The 22,466-nt window shown below is 46.8% G+C and overlaps 1 protein-coding gene across 1 annotated transcript in view; it reads right to left on the bottom strand.

Annotated features, from left to right (window-relative positions):
* The window catches only part of PAX5 (paired box 5), a 151,992-nt gene that overhangs the window by 19,698 nt on the left and 109,828 nt on the right, over positions 1-22,466 (bottom strand). The window contains exon 11 of the mRNA XM_039567595.1: positions 16,876-16,977. Within this exon, the coding sequence (XP_039423529.1) occupies positions 16,876-16,977 (102 nt within the window). The remainder of the gene's footprint in view (positions 1-16,875; positions 16,978-22,466) is intronic.

The raw sequence follows: 22,466 nt of genomic DNA, 5'->3' as shown, positions 1-22,466 counted from the left end.
TTTAAAAACAATCATCTGTTGTATTTGTCCCTAGGTTGCTTTCTTGCAGACAAACCCATCTCCCTGCTAGTTCAACCTCCTGGTACCTCTACATTTCCCTTCTGCTGAGGGATCTTACTGTAACTTTTTAAAATTAACATTCTCATGACTTTTATTTGTTTTCTATCATTTTATTTTGAGGAAGTAATCACATGGATCATAAATTTCTTCAGTGAATTCCAATAACAATCATTACCCTGGTAAGCAAAGACATGCTTGACTGCATGGGGAGCAGGGATAAGCACTGCACTGAGCCACGTATTCACACCACACATCACCAGCTGACTCTGTGAGGCAGCAGCTATCCAAACACAGCCTGGAAATGTGTTACATCAAAGTTCTGCCTGTCACAGGGCCAGCCATTGTCTGAGCTGGAGGATATTAATCAAAGGAGAAGCTTCTCCTCACCCTGGGCCAACACCACCCCAGAGACGGTTTCATGATCCAGCAGCTCAGGCAGCATCCCACATAAAGTCAGAGGGACACACAACTGTGGGGAACCCTGAAGGGCAGGAAAAGGGTCTGGGCTCTCAGCAGAGAACAACAGCATGGTTTTCCCTCAGTAAAATGAACTTTCCTCTCCACACCAAGCCATTGCAGTGGCTTAGGGTGAGAGAGAATGAAGTCTTTAGTCCTGTCTAGGAAGCTGCTGCCCCTGAAGCTCACAGGACTAATTCCCTTAGAAGTTTTCCCCATGAACAGGAGAGCTGGGAAAAACCTTTCAGTTGATACTCCATATCATATGAAAAAAAAGATGTTTCACATCACTAACATATTTTTGAAAACTTGTGACAATTCAGACAAAATTCTTCAGTGAGAGTCAGAGATTTTGGTTGTTTTTTTTTACATCAGTTGTTTTCCAAACAAATATTTTTCTTTCAAATTCAGAGAAATACTAAGTTTCCAAATTGAGTTCAGTGAGACTAAGAAGAGAAAACTTATCCAAAAATCTCAACAGTAAACTAACTGTAGCTTTGAAAAGAAGAAAGAACTATACTTTTGAAAAAAACTCCACAGTAATTTTTATTGTTGGTTTTTGTTTGAATTGAATCTTGGACTTTCTCCTAATTTCAACATTCATTAGCAAACAGCAGGATCAGAGATATAAATTTCTCTAATCTAAAAATATCAGCTGCATATAACCTGAGGGAGTGGCAACCCAGGACATGCCACAGGCTAACCACCAGTCACCTGTCAGGTCTTCTCCTGCTCCTTCACCTGCTCTTTCTGCAGAAGTCCCACAGGAAGAAGGAAATGGATCACTCTGCTTTCTACTCTGCAGACCAAGCACACTTGGCTGGTAACTTGCCTGCTCTAGATGGAGCAGTCTACATGCTACAAAAATCAGAAGTGCCAAAAAATGGGGAAAATTACCGAACTACAGCCCTACTGTAACAAAGCAGGTATTTCAGAAACAGCGTCCCCCAGGGAAGAAGCTGAGCAGGAAATACACTGTATCTAGCAAAAGCCTTCCATGATCTGCTCAATTTGTCTCAGTGAAGGCACTCAGGGTGATAACCAGCTAACATCCAGGACAAGCTGGTGGGATTCATAGATGAATCTTTGAAGGGTAGGCTTGGGGAATTTTCTCAAGACTGTGTTACCAGAAACCATGCCAAGGGTAAATGACATGTCCAACATGTGGCAATGGATGCTGCAGCCAGATCCCCGTGGAAAGATCTGGCAGCCTGGGATGGCAATACAACCCTTTCAGGTCTTGATGCCTGTCTTGTCCCCACTCCTGTAAGCAATGCATATGCCACCCCAAAGAGATGTATCTTCACTCTGAGCAGAGTGACGCATGATGGCAGCCCCCTGAGCTCACATAGTGCTGGGGCTGGCATGGGTTATGGTGGGCAGAAGCTTTAGTAGAAAAGAAATGTTTCCCAATGGGGCTGAAAAATGCCATTTTGGAAAACCTCTTCAGTGAGCAGTTTCAAAAAAAGGAAACTGCTTTTCAAGACACCTGAGGTCCACTGCATCAAAATGGGAAGCTGCTCTCCTCAGTGATCCTGCACTTACCTGGCATTGTATCCAGCAATCTATTCTCACAGGAAAGAAGTGAAAAAAGCATTAATAAATGGAAAAGTGGAAATGCTTTACAGACAATTAATATCCCACCCCCAGCCTTTTTCTTTTTCTGAAGATGGAATTGAAAATAATTGATTTCAGCAAAAGAACAATACTTGCAAATGTTTTTCAAGTAAAACTTTTCTTACATAGAACAAAACCTTCACTTGTTGATCTTAAATGAAAAAAAACCTGACAAACAATGAGTCCTTAGAGCAGTAAGCCTTTAACCCATGTTCTTTAAACACAAAATGACAAAACTATATAAAAAATTTCCTCCAAGACAAGCCAAGCCAGAGTATCTGAAGCTGTGATGTGCTGCAACTCTCAGGCCAACCCTGAGATATTGTCATTCATAGGATCCTAGGTAGTGCCACTAAACTGAATTATTAATTAGACAGCATTTTGCCTATAGGAAGAACTGCCAGAAAATGTGGCAATAACTGTTAAATACAGGGGCAGTGATATAAGCCAGACTCTGCTTTGGCCACTGAGCACCTGCAATACCCTCCTTGAACAAACCTGAACAAACAGAGGAATACCTTTTGTTTGTTAGAACCATTTTCTCTCCTAAAAGCAGGAGGAACAACCCACTTTTTTCCCCCAAGAAACTACAATATATACATTTATATAAATAAATATACAAAACTATACAGTTCATATTCTTTTACCTACAGACACCATTACAGCAATCCAGCTGGACACCACCTGGACAAATGCTAGCGGCAAAATCCAGGGTCTGTTCCCATAGCAGGTGGGGTATCCCATACAGAGCCACTGGCAAGGGGACCAGGGAGTCTTCTCCTGGGATGTCAGAGACTGCAGCACCAAGGGTGCACGTACAGAAACACACCCCCACATATGAGGACAGACACACACACACACACTAACAAAGACCTGCCAACATGGACATAGGTACATGCTCCTTACACATACAGGCTTGTAAATCCACTGGCAAATCTCCTGTAAGTGAATCAATAGATCACTTATAATCATCTATGACCCCTCATACACTCACACTCACCAAAAGCACATCCAGTCCATGTCTGTCCCATCTTGCAGTCATTGATTAACCCTTCAATGAGTGGCTGAGGTGCAGCCATCCTCTGAATCCTCACACGTGTGATTTCAAAATGAAATTAACCCCTACTTTGGCTAATTGCTCCTGCGCGTTACCCAAGGAGAAGTTTATCATAGCTGTGCTTGGAAGGCACTTGGTCACATTCAGAGAGCATCTCTCCAAAGTTCCCAGTCCCATCAAGACTGCCAATTAACTTCTAATGAAGGTTGTATATAATTCTGTGATCACACAGATTGGCCAGTCTTTCTCCTTTATTTTATCTTTACATTAGCTTGCACTGGTCAAAGATGTAGCATTTTAACAGTTCTGAGTGGGCTGTCATATTTTAAGAAAACAGGAACATGCAGATTTTTGTAACACTACCGCATTTCCAAGAAGCTACAAGGCACAGAAATCCCATCAATGACTAATGAGTTGTGGGTTAAGGTGGACATACCTTGCTGAGAAGTCACTGTAGTATTCTCGACCCGTGCTGCCTGCCATAAAATTTTAATGCTGCTTCTGACATATTTATGAAACACCTTACCTAGTCTTTGCAGGATGACAAAAAGATTTACATCTGCAATTACTGCAAGCACATAGGTTTTAGCTATGCACTTTAAACTTTTGTACACAAAGGTATTTAACTTTAATACAACAAAGGTAGGTGGTGCCACAGAGCAACCACATTGGAACTGCATTAGCAGAGATTTATTTCTCTGTACTGGAGGACAATTGCCCAACTCATCTGCATATAAGATGGCATTGCATTTAATGAAAATGGGGGGTTTGCCCCTTCCCTCTCTCAGCTGCCCCTGTAGAGTCATCTCCCCTCTCCACCAGCCACTGGCATGCAGACTCTTGGGATCCCAGGTGTACCCAGCAGCAAGAAGCTGGACTGACAACAGTGATATCAAGATCAGCAAGCCACACTTGGCCATGCATAAAGCCTCAGTACCAGTGCTGCCAGATATGGGGCTGGGAGCACACTGCTACTCTGGTTGCTGCAACTGTCTGGTTGCTGCAGCTGCTCATACCAGACTGTCTCTCCCTAAGCCTGATCTGTGGGGCTGCTGCAACCTTCTCAAAGCCCCATTGCATCCTGTATGCAGTAAAGGTGAATGGCAAAAGATGGATAAGGGACACAGAGAGAATGCAGGGCATCAAGTAGATAAGAGGACAGGGTAGATCAGGGTCATAGAGCTGACAAGGGACACGTGGCAGATGAGCAGCAGACAAGGCGGACAAGGGTTGTTGAGTGGACAAGCAGCACGGGGGATGCATCCACGCAGACCGTCACTTAATGCCTATGTGCCTAGGCACTCCAGACCTGTGCGTGCGTAGCACATCAGGGCAGGCACCACTTCATCTTCTTTGCTCCAGACTGACCAGCTTGGTAGCACAGACAGGATGAAAGGGTAAACAACTGACTAACAGAAAATAAATTTTGCAATATGTTTTCATCCCAAACTGGTGTAAAAATTTACAAGAAGTATCTTGTGGGATTAAAATCTCTGAACTAGGCAGCAGAAATATTGCATTTGGTTCAGGTAAAAAAATTCCACCCCATGCTTCATCCTGACTTGAGCCTTTTCTATAATTTCAGCCTTTATAATGACACTACAATATGTGGTTACTTCCAGAAATTACACAATAATTTAGCTCATAGCAGAAGAAGATATAATGCTACAAGTGATAGTAACATAGACTGCAAATATTATAAAGTCTGGAAATTAAGCATTTTGGTAGCTTGATAAATGTGCTTTGCTGCTGACATGGAGGCTGTCCTCATTTATATTCCAATGCAGGTGTGGGAACATGGGCAGGAAAGTGTCTGCATGACTGAGGGAGCATCCTCCTACATCAGCACAGTCTCAGGCATTCCTCTGGTGCCCCAGTCCTCGGTGACCATGTCAGACCCCATCATGGACTGGCCATGGCTCACATGGGACTGGGACAGCAGCTCCAGGAGAGGGCCAGGTTCTGCCCTTTCTGCCAAGGTGGCAGCACCTTTGACAGATGAAAAAGTATCTTGTGTTCACCCCCTGCATGGATGAGCTCTGCCAGCTGAGCCACACAAAATCTCAGCATCTCAGCTACTCTGCAAGGCCAGGTTTTCAGCTGTACTGCAGGTTTCATCCACCCCTGGACTGGGACTTTAGCACACTAGCAGGGTCTCCCTTCCGCACTCTGTCATTGTGGGGAGCTTGTGCAAGCTCTGAAACACAGACACACATGCCCAGAAGAGATGATGTCAGGTTTTCTTTCTGACACCAGAGATGATGCAAATGAACGCCTGAGTGACAGAAGACAGGTAATTTCTCACTTAATTTCCAGCACACTGCTTTGGTTCTACACCACATCCACATTACAATCATCCTTTAAATGCAGAATAAAATCTTGTCAGCTGATCTCAGGTTCCTGGGAATGTGGCAGCTCAGTACTCTGCCACAATGGATGGGACACTTTGCTGGCAAATGCTGTGTAGCCTAAGCCATTTCCAAATAATGTCTGCAGCTGCTTTGCCTGACTTATCTGGCTGAATCAGCCAAAAATGGTGCTGAGGAAGAGAAGACATAAGTGGAAAAGGGATGACAGATAGGGACTCTCCTCCCATAAATAGCCAGCTGATGCTTGAGGACATCACAGCTTGTCATGGCAAATGCCCCAGTGGACCCATAGTTCCCAACAGCCCAGCACACACCTCACCAGGACCAGGCTCCTCATTGACTCCTGGCATTATGTTTCCTGACTTCAGTAAATGTGCAAGAATCAAAGACAAACTAGCCTGAGCTGAGATGGCTCCTTCATCCTGAAGAAGGCTGGTAGGAGAAAAAGATGGGGCAGCACCAACACCCTCTGCCCACACCATTAACAGACAAAGCAAGCAGACCTTCTCCCACCTGGGCACTGCTTGTCTCACCATGGAGTCTTTGCACACCTCTCCACCTGAGTAAAACATCCATGTTCACCCAGCAGTTACTTGTGACAAAGTGTTGATGGAGTAAAGCACCCAGACTCACAGGATTTAATGCATCTGCTACCGAAAGGACATCAAGTCAGTACAAGAGTGCTGTTTTTATTCCTTTAATGTAGGAATTGAGGATGCGACATTTAAATTTCCCAGCTTACTCTACAGTCAGTGCAGAACCTACTGTGGTCATAAGAGACAGATGACTTAGTTGAAGTGCCCCAGTGCCATACTTGCTGACAAAAACAAATGAACACATACTTCTTTCTGGAGACTTCTCATTTCCCCATGAAGACTGTCCCTCTTCTCCTGGCTCAGAACATGCACCCCATGAGTAGGAGAAGCATCCTTGGACTCTTAGCTCCTGCATCCCCTGTCCAGGGGTTCACACCTGCCTCACACAGCTGACCACACAATAGTTTTCGAACACAAACACTGCTTCCTACAGATGGACAGCCTCTGCTATAAACTGTGTTTTCAGAGGAGATTTCTGCTGTGGAAAAAGGGCAGTTCTTGGAGCACCATCCTTCATTTTTACTACAGCATGTCATTTTGATTAAAAGTTCTCACTTAATTTTGCTTTCTTTCTGTTACCCCTTTTTTTTCTTTTGCACTGATCACATTACATTGAGTTGCACTGCACTGCAATCTATTGTACTGTCTAAGCATTTTCACTTGTTTTGATAAAGTCTCAAGGAGTTCCAGAAACTCCTGGAAAGAGAATACTTTATTATCAAAGTATTTCATTTCAATTTGTGCTGTAGGCATCAGTTCTGAGAACTGGAGTTTACCACAGGGCAGATGTTCTATGTTCAAACAGTCCTAACTGCAAGCAAACCCCTTCCAGCAACCATCATAAAGAAGCCAAACCTACCATCTCAGAAAATAAGTCCAGCTAGTAGCAAAAAGACTGATTTCATAAACAACAGCCTGCAGGAGAGTGGCTGCAAAGTCCCCCAAAACTTCTACAGGGGTCATCCTCCCATGGCAGACAGGAGTGCTCAGGGAGCTGGGGGTGCTTGGGTTCAGGATCTAGTCTGCAGCACTCCCTTGGCCACAGAAATGCTGAAAGCAGGAGACATCCATCCCATTGCAGGACAACTTGGAAAGTGCTTCTTGATACCTTGAAGCTGGGCAGACATTCAACTCTTGTCATCCTGAGCCAGGCACATCACTCAGTGCATGCAGAAACCCAGGCTGGGGATGGCATATGAGAAGCCCCCTCTGAGACAAGAATCTCAGCAAGAGGTGGGCTATCCAGGGTCTTATGCTCAGGAGGAAAGAAAAAGCATTTTCCCAACCCCCACCACATGAAAGCGCTGGACAGTTGGGCTGTAGAACTCAGATGTGATGGGAACACAGACTTTACTCTCCCATCACAGTTATCAGCTGCCATGCTGCTTACTTTGGGGATCTCAGCATTTGCTCATTGTCAAACACAATTTGTCTGGAAACTGCCTGATTGATTTTGGTGGCTAGGTCTGGCTGCTCCACACACCCCACACGTAAGGTACCTGAGCCACTGCTGGCAGCCCTGACAGATGATGGGCACTTCGCAGGGCTCAAAGCCCCAACAACTTGCTGTTCTCAACCATGACACTTCGTAATCTCCAATCTTTTTAAACTCTGTGTGCTGACATAACACAAAGGATGTTGTGTTAGCATGAAGAACAGAATTCAGAGAAATTGTAGTCTGTGTTGTGTGCTCTCACATGGCTATTTCTCTCCTCTGAGAAACCACACTACATGCAAGGCGGTTGAGTTCAGCCCTGCAAGTACAAGACAGTCCAGGTCAGCTCTAGCTGTTCCTTCCTTGCTTATAAGCAATGCCTGTGTGAGGCTCAGAACACTGGGCACTTGAATCACAGAATCACAGAACAAGAGAATGTTTTGGGTTGGACAGAACCTTAAAGTTCATGTAGTCCCAACACCTGCCATGGGACTACACCAGGCACTATACCATTCCACTACCCCAGGTTCCTCCAAGCCCCTCCAACCTGGCCTTGGACACCTCCAGTGATGTGGCAGCAACAGCTTCTGTGGACAACCTGTGCAATGTCTTATCACTCTCATAGCTCTGCTACACTAATCCAAACCACAGCTTTCCAAAATGATAACTAATGTAGGTCTCATGGCTTTCTAATTACAGTTATCTTTTCGTTATTGTGTTTTCACCACAGGACAGCTGACTGTAATGAAGAAACAAGAGCAAACAGGAGTGGACCCATGGAATGCAGAGGATGCAGCAGTGTGCCTCACCTTTGGCATGTCACGTCTGGCTGGATACCAAGCTGTCACAGCCAGCACATTGGGGGTGCATCACCTGGGCAGCCACTGTCATTGCTTTGAGACCCAGCAGAACAATGATCTATTAGCAAATCCTCTGTAAAGCTGCTCCTGCCTTTGCACAGCAGAATGGCAGCTCCCCTGCAGCCTCTACATACAGGGGGAGTGTTGTTAGTGCCCAGAGGAGCCCCTGGGAGCTGCCTCGGTAGGTGCGAACTGATCCCGCATACAGGAAACTCTGTAAATCAGACCCATGTGCCAGGTCGTACACAGCAAATTACTGAGCTTTTAACATATCATCTTTAAATTTCTGGCTCTAGATATTTTGGGGCAGTTTATTGTAGCTGTCAGCACAATGGGTCTCAAAATTACTGTCTTGTAGAGGACAGAAAAATCTTTAGTAACATAACCTCCCCCTAAAAGAAAAGAAACAAACCAGTAACAAAACACTTATTAAATTCTCACTATAGCTTTTATAACCACCAATCTTGCTTAAATGTGGGCAGCCCATCTGACCCATAACACTGAAGGATCATTAACAGAAAACCATTCCTAGCTGCCACCAGGGTCTCCCTGTGGGTACCTTGGAGATGGAATAGTTCCCTTCTGGGGATGCAGGACAGAGCCCTGTGTCATCAGCTGCGTGTCTCCCTCTCTCTCCTCCCATCTTCAGGGACCATGGGTATATATGGCGCAGGCAGCATCCCATTACTGCCCAGAGCACCATCCTCTGCAGTGATGCTCCAAAACAGCTGAGCTACGTAACCACAGACAACCCAGGAGTCTTGGCCAAGGCTCCAGAAGAAATGACCACAAGCCCTGGTTTCCATCCCTCAATACTACAAATCCCCAACCTCAACACTCTTGGACCCCAAAGCAGCTTAACTTGAACACTGGTATCTGAACAGAGCACTCCCCTATTCAAAGGGCAGCATCACTCAGCTGCTGCAGCCCCAAACCCTGGCACCATCCTGGGGTGGGGAGGGGACAGTTTTGGCATGGAGGTCTGGCTGGAAGATGCACTCCAACCCACAGCCCCCAGTGCCACCACCGCTGGCTGACAAGATAGATGGATTTGACTGAAGGTAGCCAAACTGTCACTCAGGAGGTGCCCCCTCGGTACTCTTCTGGCTGGATCTACTGGAGGATGGGCTTGCCTGAGCCCCTCCTGTCAGGGATTTCAAAGGGAACAAGCAGCTGAATTCGGATATGACAGCTCGGCCGAATTAGGGCTATTTGCATGCTAATTTCTACCGTGCTTAACTCACTGGCAGACCTAGAGCAAGAGGCAGCCTCTGCATGTTTGGAACAATGCTTCACTGATCTAGCTGTGTTAACGAGCAAATTATGGTAATTTTGTTATTACAAATGCATAGAAATTTCTAAAGAGTGGAGCAATACAATATGTTTTCTCTCCTCCTCCTCATTCCTAAATACAGACCTCTTTGTTTATACACACTTCACCTTGCTTACTTATGTTTAGATACGCACAATGTCTTACCTTGACAGGAGGCAGAAACTATGGACAGAGCAGAGAGGGCCAGCAAAGCAGAGTGGTCTGGCTCTGCCACGCGTGGAACACTGGGGACCACATCCTCAGCTGGAGTAAAGAGTGGAGGGCCTAACTGACCCCAGGTGAGGATCGCTCTGCAAGGGGAAGGTGGATCAGTAGATCCAAAGGCTGTAGGCTTTCCAGCATTTCATCTTCCTGTCCTCTTCAGTATAATTTCTAAATCAATTCAATTAAATAATATCTGACGACATAATTGTAGTGGTTTAGTTCAAAATCCATTACTTACTTATTTTCAATCATATTGAAAATAATATAAATTTTATCTATATTCTGTGCAAGCATGATAATTACATTCCTGAGAGATGAGAACCAAAATGTTTTTCCAGACTGCCAAGATTCTGGCAGACCCTCATTCAAAATGTACACGAGCAAAGGCTAAACATATACCATTTACCTAACTGCTTCATTATTAATTAAGGGGATCATTTGTCAGCTGATTTGCAATTTGGTATTGCCCTAAGATATTTGCGATGGTACATCACATACTCCATCATATGTGATGAAACTTCTCTGGAATTTGTCTTCTAAGACTTCAGAAGAGTGGGGAGACACTTTTGTGGAGCAGCCCCAGACATGGGGCAAACACAAAGAATTTGCTTAACCAGGGGAGGCCACATGTCAGCACTTCTGCCCTTTGGTAGCAGATCTTCTGACTGTGGCACTGAAGCCTTGGAATGTTTTTGTGGGCATCTGCAGGGGCTGAAGGTGTCTTTGGGGTGCATCAGGGGACACCTGGGTTTGGGTTTGAGTTGCGTGAGCTGTCAAAAAGGCACAGGTGCCTATAAGCCAAGCAGATATACCTATCCTGGCCACAAAAGCAGCATGAAGCAGGTGGAGCAGTTCGCAAACACTTGGGAAATCACTTCCAAGCTCTGAGGAAGTAACTTGCAAACTTTCTGCTTCACCAAAGAATTGTTAAGGTTTATTCCTCATTTACTGTAGGTCCATCTAGCATAAAGGGCCAGAATCTCCTTTCACTCTCACTGGCCAGAAAAATGTCAGTGTCCAAGTAACCAAGCAGTTCCAGCATTATGTTGCACATCAGAGGAGGATCTGGTTCACTGATGCCCCCTGACATCCCACTTACTGCAATTTGCTTTCTCTGCCCCTGGTTTTAGGCATTTTATCTCTCAGCTGCTTCTCTTTTATTTCCTAAATATTGTCACAAGATTACAACATGCTGTTGCAAAACTTCGGCAAACGTAGAGCCAGAACAAAAAAACACCAACATATTAAAAGAACTATTAATAAAGTCTTCAGTGTGCCAGTGGATCCAAATTCCACCAATCCCTACAGACTGGATCCTGGTAGTCCCACCCATTCAAATGTCTGCCTCCTGACCCCTCCATGACATGAGGCTGGCATTCTGGCACTCTGCACCCCTTGCTGCAGGCTGGGTGCCAGTGGACTGAGAGGCAGTGCTATCCCTTGCAGACTCGGGTGTGAGGAACAGCCCCAACAGGAAGTCACACAACCTTACTGTTCCTCAGCATCAATACCTGCCAGCCACAATGAAAAAATGCATTTGAAAACCACGTGGTTTTTTTGCAACATCATCTCCTTCCCCTTCACATGTTAGAACGAGCATCTTCTCTTAGGTAAAAGATTGCTAATGACAGCATTGCTATTTTTTATGCCTTTCTTTTCAAAGCCCAGTTTTGAATGTCAGTGTTTTCAGGTCCCTTTAGTCGGGTAATTGCACATAGACTTCTTATAAAGGAAATTCATTTGTTCAGGGTCACTGCATGGTTTTTCATTAAAAACAAATTACCGGTGTTCAGAAAGGACATCTGGGTTTCACGAGTCCCATTAATGACTATATTCTCAGCATCACTATTCTGGAGAGTCTACCCTTTCCTGTCACCTAGCATGCAGAGCCTGCCAGGAGAGGAGGGGATGGGGTGAACAGCAGCCCTGGGAAGGGGAGAATGGGTGGCAGAGCAGGGGCTTCAACCCTGGAGATGGGAAGAAGGAATGGGAGAAGGGGATAGAAACTGCAGGGGCTGCTGTCCCAGTACTTCTAACACAAGAACTGGAATAAGGATTTAAGCGAGTTATCATGGCTACTTGCATATGACCTTTGTCCAGCTCAGCTGCAGCATCATGACACAATGGCAAGGGCACACACATGCTGAAGGTGGACACAGGCATAGTTTGTCCAAACCCCTGTCTCAGCAATGAAACTGCTGCAAGCTCCTCTGCCCCAGCCCTGTCAGGACTCAAATGGGACACAGCTTCCGGGATGGGTTCCTTGGACCAGGCAAACATACTGTAGCTCTCGCACCACTCCTCATGTTTCCCCTCTGTCCCCTTGCTGAGGGCCACCATCTGCCCTACACATGGGAGAACACAGACCTTCCAATACATCTTGGGAGCAGACCCACGGACACAAGTAGTTATCTATGAAGAGAGACCTGAGCTGGTGCTGGAAATAGGCTGGTGGTTTGTGAAGCTATAAAGGATCAAGAAAAGACCCCAGTCAAGCAGCACTGGTCCCTGTCACCATGCCAGCTCCAGTCAGCAGGGCAGCAGAACCCATGAAGAAGGAGGGATAGCACTGGAGAGAAGGCCCAGCCTTCCAGAGGTAATGTGGTAATGGTATGGTCTCTGCAACCAGCCAACAGCTGCTTCAGAAGCTGTGCTTCCTTTCAAACTCTTCACCTCAGGAAAGGGCTCTGGGTCCCCCTCACAGGCTGTGGAATAGAAACCGTGCAAATACTGCATTTCCCACTGTGCACGCAGCTTGCTTCTGCTGAGCTCCCAAAGCCAAGTGTAAGGCAGTAAAAGGAGCAGAGGAGGCAGAAGCTGCAAGCAGAAGACACCACCATCTCCATCCAAAGAAGCAAACAGCCCCAGGAGCAAGCACAGCCAGGTGGCAGCAGGTGTCACATTGTGAGTACATGATGGGGTGGAGAAGACGCAGTGTGCTCCTGCCTGCTCTTCCCCAGAGACTTTCCCCCAGAAAGGAAAGGCTGTTGGGAAAACACTACTCGGTGTTTCCAAAACCACAGCACATTAGGGGCACAGTCACAATGTGAACAAATAGTAACAACAGTACCAAATTATGGGGGATAATTTCTGTACACAGCATCTCATTAACCTGTGGGATCCTGTGCCCTGAGATGATGCTGAGGCCACGAATCTAGTAGGAACCAACAGCGGATTAAAGCTTTAAACAGGTAACGAAAATATACAGAGAGCTGCACTAGAAAAAATGAACATTTACAAGGAATATAAAGTTTTATGCTTCAAGGCATCAGCCACCAGACAATGAGGGTTAAAGAGAAGAGTTCATGCTGTGCCAGCTGCTTCAGGCGCTGCTATGTCCCCTTCCCCAGGTGAGGTTGGTGGCTGTTCCTGCAATCCTGTGGCTTCCTGTGACATATACCAAATGATGAAGTCAATGTTGATGCCTGCTCCCAGCATGCAGGAATATTTACCAATGGTCACCAATCTCATGTAGGGTCTACCAGCCTTCCTCCTGTCATTCATAGTCTCCCAGAGGAAAAGGTGAGTCAGGCATGGAGCATGGAGCACAGGCAAACAGGATGCCAAGCCAGGGACTGGAAGAAGGTGCCACTGGGCTGCTGCAGGGTGAGACCGTGGCCACAGGATGGGAGAGGAATGTGGAAAGTGACTTTTCCTAGTCCCTGCATAGACATTAGGATCTTCCCTATGACAGGAAAGATGTCTATAGGGCTCCCTCCAGCCTCAAAGTGGGATTCATGGCTCAGTCATTTAATGGTAACTGGGGTCTAGAGCAAACCTCTCTCTTCTGCATGGACTGCTGGCACCACTGCTTTACAGAGAGGGGCCTGATCTCCCTCTGTTAACAGCTTCCTGACTCTATCTCTACTTACAGTACCAGGAAGAAGCATATGAATTTCAGCAGCACATTTCCATCAGTGCCTCAGTTGAAACATTGAGTCATGGAATGACCAGGCATTTCAGGATGGAAAGGTCTTCACGTGGTCTCAAAACCCTTGTCAGTGCAGGATCAGCAACACGTCCAGGGCAGAATACTCAGGGCTTCATCCAATGTGGCCTTGAAAACCCTCAAGAATGGAGACTGCACAACCCCTCTGAGTAACCTCCTCCACCTCTGGGCCCATCTCTTTGGGGGGAAAGTTTGGACACTTTTGTCATACCCAGTTGCATCTTGCTTGTTTCAACTTCTGCCAATTATTTCTTTGTGCTGAGGGGGCCCAAACCAGTACTATTCCCACTGTAAGTCTGCAAGTTTCAAGAGAAGGAGGGATAACTCCTTCCCTCCAACTCCTGCCCAGGATGATGCTAACCATTCTCACCACCAGTGCACATGGCAGACTGATGCTCAGCTCCCAGTTTGCCTTATCCTTGGAGCCCCTCCAGGAACCAAACAGTCCTCAGCCCATTTTGTTGCAAAGTGCTCCTTTTCCTGGTGCAGGATCTTTTGGTTTGCCCTTGCTGGGTTTCATGCTCCTCCCCAGCCTGCCTGTGGGCCTCCACATCGCTGTCATGCTCTGGAATCTACTGATGGCATAATGCAGGTTGGGATCCTCTGAACACCTGATGAGCTGGGCTCTCTCCTAGTTGTGGATGAAGTTGTAAACCAAGAGAGACATTTAGCCATGCTTTGCAGTTCTATGCGTGGTACCAGCACCCAGGTGCAGTGTGGCATTAGCCACTACCTCTGAGCTTGACCACCCAGCCACTTGTTTTCCCATCTACCTCCCCATCTGTCCCCACTGTGGCATTTCACTTGTGCCCTGTGACCTGTGCACTGTGGGTACTGGCAGCTCAGCACAGCTCAGACAGCTCCCCTCCAGTCACTTCTACAGGGTGACAGCCACCAAAAGGCAGGAGAGGCTTGCAGGGCCAGTGACCTGCAGAGGGAATGCATTCACGGGAGCCTCAAGCTATGGCAGCTCTCAGTCCCTAAAGCTCTGGACTGAAATCAAACCATGTGTTTGCTTGTTTAATTTCTTCAGAGAAAAGCATTTGAATAGTATATTCTCTGCCATGGCAGACATTCACAAGCCACATAAAAGTGGAAATTCACTGCTGATATGCAAGTCCCTTGTTTTGCAGAAAAGGAAGGAGATGTGAAATTTTGAGCATGTGTTTGAACACGTCATGGAGATGCAGCAGAGACAGGTTCCTGTGTACATCCTTGCCTGTGGGAGAGATAAGGAAGGACCTGGGGCTGGAGGAGGCAAAAGTGTTCTCCTGTTAGGATGAGCAGTAGCAGGGGGGCTGGAGAAGAGAGAAGGACAGAACATGAAGCTGAATCCACACATCTTGCAAATGCAAGGGAGTGTGAATGTCTGCCCTGCCCCATAAGCAAGCTACAGAACCCAGCAGGTGGGACAAACACCCACAGCATGGTAAGGGCCAGGTTTACTCACATCAGCAGGGGCAATGGCAGTAGCAACAAGGATGCAACAAAACACTGCTTATGTGTTATCATGTATACATTTCTCCCATGTCTCTAAGCACTTAACTCACACAATTCCTTAATTACAAGCAGAAATTCATGGCTAATGATTAAAAATCTTATCAAGGAAGCACATTTCTAGCAAAGGCTCCAAAAACTAGAACAAGGCAGAGGCAGGTCGTGAGATGAATTCCTGAGACCTGGCAAAACAAACACACGTCTGTGCTCGGGCATGACAATTTGGCCATTTTGGAACAAGCAGGGATGTGCCAGTGGCACCAGACTGGGTCTGTCACCTGCCTTACTGTCAGCCCCTCAGAGACTGTGGTGCTTACCCTAGCAAGGCTCTAAGACTGGTCCTGCAAAGGACAGGAGTTAAAGAAGGATTGAGAAGGCATTTTGGATGCTAGTTAGCAAATTCTCACTTAAATGAGACGGAGAACCTACAGGAATTGTAGCTGACCTTCACACTAGCTGGAGCAGAAGGTTGTTATTAAAGGAACCAGTGAGAGGAACAGTGCAGTTATTCAATATAATGGGTCACACAAGCCTATATGTAGTTAAAAATAAAATCTATTACCTGGGAAAATCAGCTCAGATGACTCTACATCACCAAACCCCCCACTGTACCTCCTCTGGCTGAGCACCACTAAGACCCACATCATGCAGCTCTGCCAAGCCACCCTGGCAGCTGCTCCCAAAGAGCTGGTAACTCCCCAAAGAAGAGAGAAGTGCTGTGGCCCCACCTCTCCTTGCTGCCAGTACCCAGAAGTCACCATCCTACCCTGGATTGCAAGCAGATCTGCAGCCAACAGCACTGGAGGGTGGCACCAGCAATGTGACATACCTGCAGAACCTGCTCTGCCCACCCCAGGCACCTGCGCAGCCCCCGATTCTGCTGCCACACAGGCAAGCAGTAGCCACCAGCTGGTTCACACCATCTGGCATTTCTGACTGCGAGGTTCCAAAATGGAAAGGATATTGCAGAAGTACAGTGTCCTGGGAGCAACTTGGTGTCCCCATAAGTCAGGTTTGCATGGAGGAAGATTGAGGTCAGGACATGTTCAGCTCCCAGGGCCAATGACCTCACTGCTGGGGCAGCACAGAGGGACAGTGTTGGGAGGAACCAGGTGAGTTAGAGCAAAGCCTGAGTCAGGTGAGTAGAGCCTGGCACAGCCCAACATGGAGAAATCTCCAGACTCCACAGAAGGGAGGCTGGGAGCTCCTTCAGCATTTCAGCGCCAGTGCTTTGCTCTGGCACTCTGCAAGCTGTGCCGCCTCCTGTGCTGGGGAGCCTGGTCCTACTGCACTCAGGATCACTCCACACCTCCCCTACAGCACTGTGGCTTCTACCTCATGCTCACCTCAGCACAGAACATTCACAGCATGCAATGTTTCTCTCCTGAAATGCTACTTGTTTTCCTCTTATTTTTTCTTTCCCCCCTACTCTGAAGACTCACCAGGCACCATTCCTGTCAGCGCTGGAGCGGAGTAGCTGCCCTGTCCGGCAGGAGGGACATGTGGAGGGTATCCTGGGAGAGTTGTACTTGCCAGCTCGCGACCTGAGGAATCAAACCAGCAAATCACCACGTGAGCATTGTGACGAGCAGACATGGTTTTACATCTCCCCAAGCACCCAGAACACAGCCATGCATTTGTCATCACTGCTCTGTGAGGACCAGCATGGGATTTCCAGCCTGGCAGGGAGGGCAGGCACAGTTTTGTTTTCTCTATAAGCTGCCACAAAGCTCCAATGAAGTGCGAGACTGGAAGGGGCAGAGCAGAGCTCTGCAGGGAGAGGAACACACCCGCCTGAACTCCAGATCCTCACCCCTATTCCCAAATTCCTCCAAAGCTTAGATTTCTAAAGTCAAAAGCAGTGAAATGGGAAGTAACACAGATATTAATGACATTTCCCCAGAAAACTCCCTAGAAGATCACATGTACAGGCTGAGACTGTTTGAGATCTAAATATAATGCAGGGCATTTGTCTTATCTCTTATAAAAGCAGTAAAAAAAAAAAAAAAAAAAGGAACAAATGCAAGACATTGAGACCTGAAGGTGGTTTAAAATACAGTTTGTCACAGTGCCAGAAAAAGGGTCAGATTTGCAGACACAACCTGATGCACTGCTCTTTCCTTAGGCCACAGAAACATGGGTTTTATTCAAGTACCCATAGGACTTCCAGGAAAATAACCCCACAAAAGCAGGCAATGGGAAATCCTCCATTTCCCTCTGCCCCTGGACCAGGGGTCTGGGATACCTTCTCTTCCTTCACTCTCTCCCAGGCACAGCTCCTATCACCTTCGAGGACATTTCTGCTGGCAGTGTAAAGACAGGAGGTCAAATAGTAATGGCTCACACAGTGCCACAGAAGTGTTTCCTCAGTCATGCCTGGACCCTGCTCCCATGTGGAAGTTCTGGGATAGTCACTGTCCCTTCAGGTTGCCACAGTGGGATTTTGGGTAAACCACTGTCAGCTGTGGCTACAAGAGATCCTCCAGAAGGAAAGGGTGCTCCTGTGATCTCATCAGGCAGGATCCATCCCTCACCCCAGAGGAAATCCTGGAGCCCACTCATGGTCTTCTGGGCTCCCATGGCATCCTTGGGCAGAACACCTAGCCAAGGAGGAGTTGCTTTGAAGACACACACAGGTGCCTGGTAGCATTGACCCTGCAACACCATGGCTGGGTCAGCAGCTGGATGGATGTAGGCACTGCAATCCCCTCCCTGTGACAGCATCACACACACTACTCAGGCACTACCTTAGTTCGTGGATCTGCCCCTTCGACCCACATCCCTGGCTCTGCCAGCACCTCTGCCAGCCTGCCAAGTGGCTCCTCCAAGGCCAGGGAGAAATGAGGGGTCCATCAGATCCAAACCATAGCTCAGAGGCAGTGGCCCTGCGTGAGAGCTTTGCTCTGAAAAGCTGAGTGTGCACCTCAGTTAAGAGGAAGGGACTCTGGGCTGCATGGAGCACCCGGCCCAAAGAATAAGCTTCTGCTCTTCCAATCTCTACAGTACAGGAACAACTCTGGCTCCAGTCAGCTCCAAGATCCTGTTGGCCCAAGACAGCTCATTAGCAAAAATCAGGATCCTTCCTTAAAAAGTAGCATGTTGGATCAGCAAAAGTTATGTGACTTCGTTGATTTTAGCACCACTGACAAAAAATGCACAGATTCTGTTTTTTTCACAATGTTTTCTGTACACAATTGTTTTAAGACTGAACTTTTTTCAGGTGTCTAGAGCTTGGAGATTGAAAGTGAACATTTGTCCAAAAGCCAAAACCATTTGTTTAAAATTTTTTTTGCTTGATAAAGATTTGGAGCCCCAATTTCATTTTTAACTGATCTAAAAATAAAAGTTTAAAATCTTCCTTTTTTCAATATCTTTAAAGAAAGGAGACTTCCTCTTATGAGACAAGAGACAGGTACATAAGTTATTGCAAATTGTGGCTCACAATCTCTGGGTCATGGCCACAAAGGCTGCCTCCCCCTACCCTCAGATAAAGGGGTACATGCCAAAACTCTAGCATCACTGCAGTGATCTCTTAGCACATGCCCCACTTTCTTCAGCACTCAGTATCTGCAAATCAGGATGCAAACTGCTCCTCTCAGGCCCTTCCTAGAGAATATTTATGGTGCATTCACATCCTAAAAGAATTTAAGGTTCAAAACAATTGATTAATTTGCTCTCCAGTTCTAGGGAGAAGTCACATCCCTTATGGAAGGGCATAATGAATTCTAATTATTCAGTGCAGGCAGAAAATGGTTATTTTAGATTAAAATGTTCTCCCCTCATCACTGCCCTGCTTCCTTCTCTCCCACACAAAATTAAACACTGATTATGTCATCTCTACAGTCTGGAGAATACAAGAGTATCTGTGGTCTACATAAAGTCAGTCACAGAGGCTAAATTCACCCCCAGTGCTGGCAGGGACTCAGCTAAGGGCTGTCCCTAATGCAGACGAACATTTCACAGCCTGACTACTGCCATCTAGGAGCCCTCTAGAGACCCAGGAGGGAAACCAGGACTCTTCTCTTCCTTGGTTGTAAGGTGTCACCACAGAACGGCACAACACATCATGTCCCAAAGGTGCCTTGATCTGTGGGCAAGCTCCCCCTCCCAAACTGCCCCACACTGACTACTCCCCACTCCTCACTTTCCATAGCTATTACAAAAACCTTGACATTTTCTTGTGGATTTTGAAATAGTACAAATTTTTCACTTTCTCCAAAGCCACTGACACACCCAGAATGATTAGGATTATTGTCAAGGCCACTGAGCAATGTAACCACCACTAAGGACAGTATGACGAGTATGATCGTTCAGTTCCTCAGTGAATTAAGAAAACATCACCCATGATCTATTGCACAGGTTTGGGCTGGTTTCCATTACATCCCATTTCCAAATGAAATGTTCTATCATCTGTCAACAAGTCTTCCTAGTAGGGTCCCCACAGCTAAGTCTCAGGCAGGGCCTGAGAGGAGGCTGAGGGGGCTGGCCAAAGGTGACCAAGGGCATAGCTGCAAGTGCTGCAATCCCACCTCATCCTCTCAATTACATCCACTGTGCTTTCACCAAAAAAGAAAGACTAGAGCATCCCATTCTCTATGAGATTTCCCCCCCATGCTGGCAAGCTTCAATTGCACTAAAAGAATTGATTTAAGAGAAAAACACTTACCCACCTGGTACAAAGAGAGGCTGAAAAGCAGCCTCTGCTCCAGGGTGTTGCTGCCTTAGTCATACGGGCAATGCACTCAAGAGGAAACTAACATCTACATTTTAGCAGTGGGTGACACAGACATAGGGACCAAGGTCCTTCAAGACATATTTTTCCTGAATGTCTCTGTCCTGTACTTTTGGAAGGTTATTTTAGACACCTAAAGTTAGAGATGGGAAAGAAGCAACTGTGGGCAGAGCTGCCTCCTTGCCTTGCTGGGCTGGTATTGTGCAAGATAGAGCAGCTCAGCTGCCAGCTGCAACCTACAGAGAAGCTCAGCTAAAGCAGAGCCTAGCAGGATTTTCCAAGGTAACCAACAATCTCTTTCCTACAACCTCTGCCAACAGTTTTAAGGTCCAAGTACCAAAATATCTTTCTGAGTCTTGCCTACAGTGGCCTCCCCATGGAGAGGCTGATAGCCCCAGCAGCATCGGTACTTTCAGTGATATCTGCTGACCTGAAACTGGCACACCTCCATGATAGAAGGCGTACACAGCAGCTCTAGTGCCCATTCAGCCTGGACCCTGCCATCTTCTTCACCCTATCACCTCCTCCAGACTGCTTCACCAGGCTTCTTCAGGTTCCTGCAATGCAATGCTCAGCCATCACTCATCTGATTTCCAGAGGGAAAATGTCTTAGGGGGAGCACCAGTGTTGTCATTGTGGGGAGTGAAGCAAACACCTCTGCTACAGATGCCCCTGTACATGTCAAAGGCTCTGCATGCAGATGACAGTCAATAAATGCCCATCCCTCCACTCACCAGGAGCTGGCAACACTCACGATGAAAGCAAATTATCATTTTGCAAAAAAAAAATGTAAATAAGTAATATTCTTCCGTAAAACAAATTCTGCCACCAGCTACAGGAGAGCTTAGCAGCAATCTCTGCACAGATGAGGCAAGCAGAGCTTGGGCATCAGCAAATGTCCCCGCTGCAGGACAAAATGGCTGGGGCAGAGAGCAGCCTGTGGCAGCAAAGGACTCTCCTGTCTCCAAACCATGGTGAAAAAAAAAAAAGAGGAAGCAGTTTAGAACCATTCCTCAGTTCACCTACCTTTTTTTTAAAAAAAATCAAAAAGCGGCAAAGAGCATTTCCAAGTGTGTCTTTGTAGACTACTGTGTGTAAACGTGAATCCAATTAACTTCAAATTTAACTACTAATGAAATTATCTCATTTGGCTATCAGCTCAGCTCTCATCCATGGCAGTAATTAACCACTGGGGGTTGTCACTCCCAGACACATGACACAAGGACTCCCCCAAGCTCAGGTGCTTCAAACCCGTACAGAATTCATTACCCTGACAGTGTGAAAACCCTTCACTTTCAATACCACAGGGCACCAACACATTTTTTCCCTTTATCTAACAGATTGTCAGTAACAGTATGAAAGAAATGAGCCCACTGGACACGTAATTAATTACAGCAAAGGATATACATCAGAAAATGTAGGGGGTTCAGGTGGTGGAAGGGGGCTCACAGAGCCCCTTTGCCACTGTCTCAGAACCATCAGCAGGGCTGGTGATTTTCCTCTCTGAGATGCACCATGGTCTGCAGCGAGGGAAGCCGGGCCTTTGCCCCCTGCCCCATGCTCACAGCAGATGTGTGATTGCCACTGGCTCAGGAGCATGGTCAAGAATGAGGCAGTACTCTGGGTTAATGGGGTAATGCCACCTCTTCAGAGTCAGAGGTTCAAAACCAATAGGTCAGCATTATTGGGAAAGCCAGTCTGGCGGTGCCAGTGAATCCTTCTGCATTCCCACTCTCCTTGCAGTTATCACTACAAGACATCAGCCCATCTAAAACAGCCACCCAAGGTAGCACACACCCCTGTCTGCAATTACACAAAGTACCACCCACACATACTGCTCCACCCAGCAGAGACCAGCACTGCCCTACGCTCTACCTCAGGCATCAACACCCTCTCCATTCCTGCCCAAACCAGATCCCCCACAGACCTGTCCACCAGCACAGACCAGAGCCCTCCCCCCAGATACACACAGAGCCTGCTGCCTCACCTGACTCTTCAGGTCTTTACAGAAAACAATTTTTAAAAATGCAGGTTTGCACTTGGCAAAGTGGAGATGAAAAGATGCTGCCATACCGGCCCATAGAGTTGTGCAATGAGCTGGGCAGTGCCATTGCATTCAGACTGGGGTTCTACCCAGCAGCCTCTGCATGCAAGGAATCCTTATGCTGGTTTCATGCAGGGATGCCACGTAGCAGCTGCAGCAGGGCACCAGCAGAATTAATAAACCACTTCCAAAAGGCCTCCCAGATGAAAGAACTTGGCTTTAGACTGTGCTGTCTTCAAAACAACCTTGCATAGTCT

This window comes from Corvus cornix, chromosome Z (genome assembly GCF_000738735.6).
Source record: "Corvus cornix cornix isolate S_Up_H32 chromosome Z, ASM73873v5, whole genome shotgun sequence".
Classification (NCBI taxonomy): Eukaryota; Metazoa; Chordata; class Aves; order Passeriformes; family Corvidae; genus Corvus; species Corvus cornix.
Note: the sequence above shows the minus strand (reverse complement) of the source record. Positions and strands in the feature narration are given on the sequence as shown.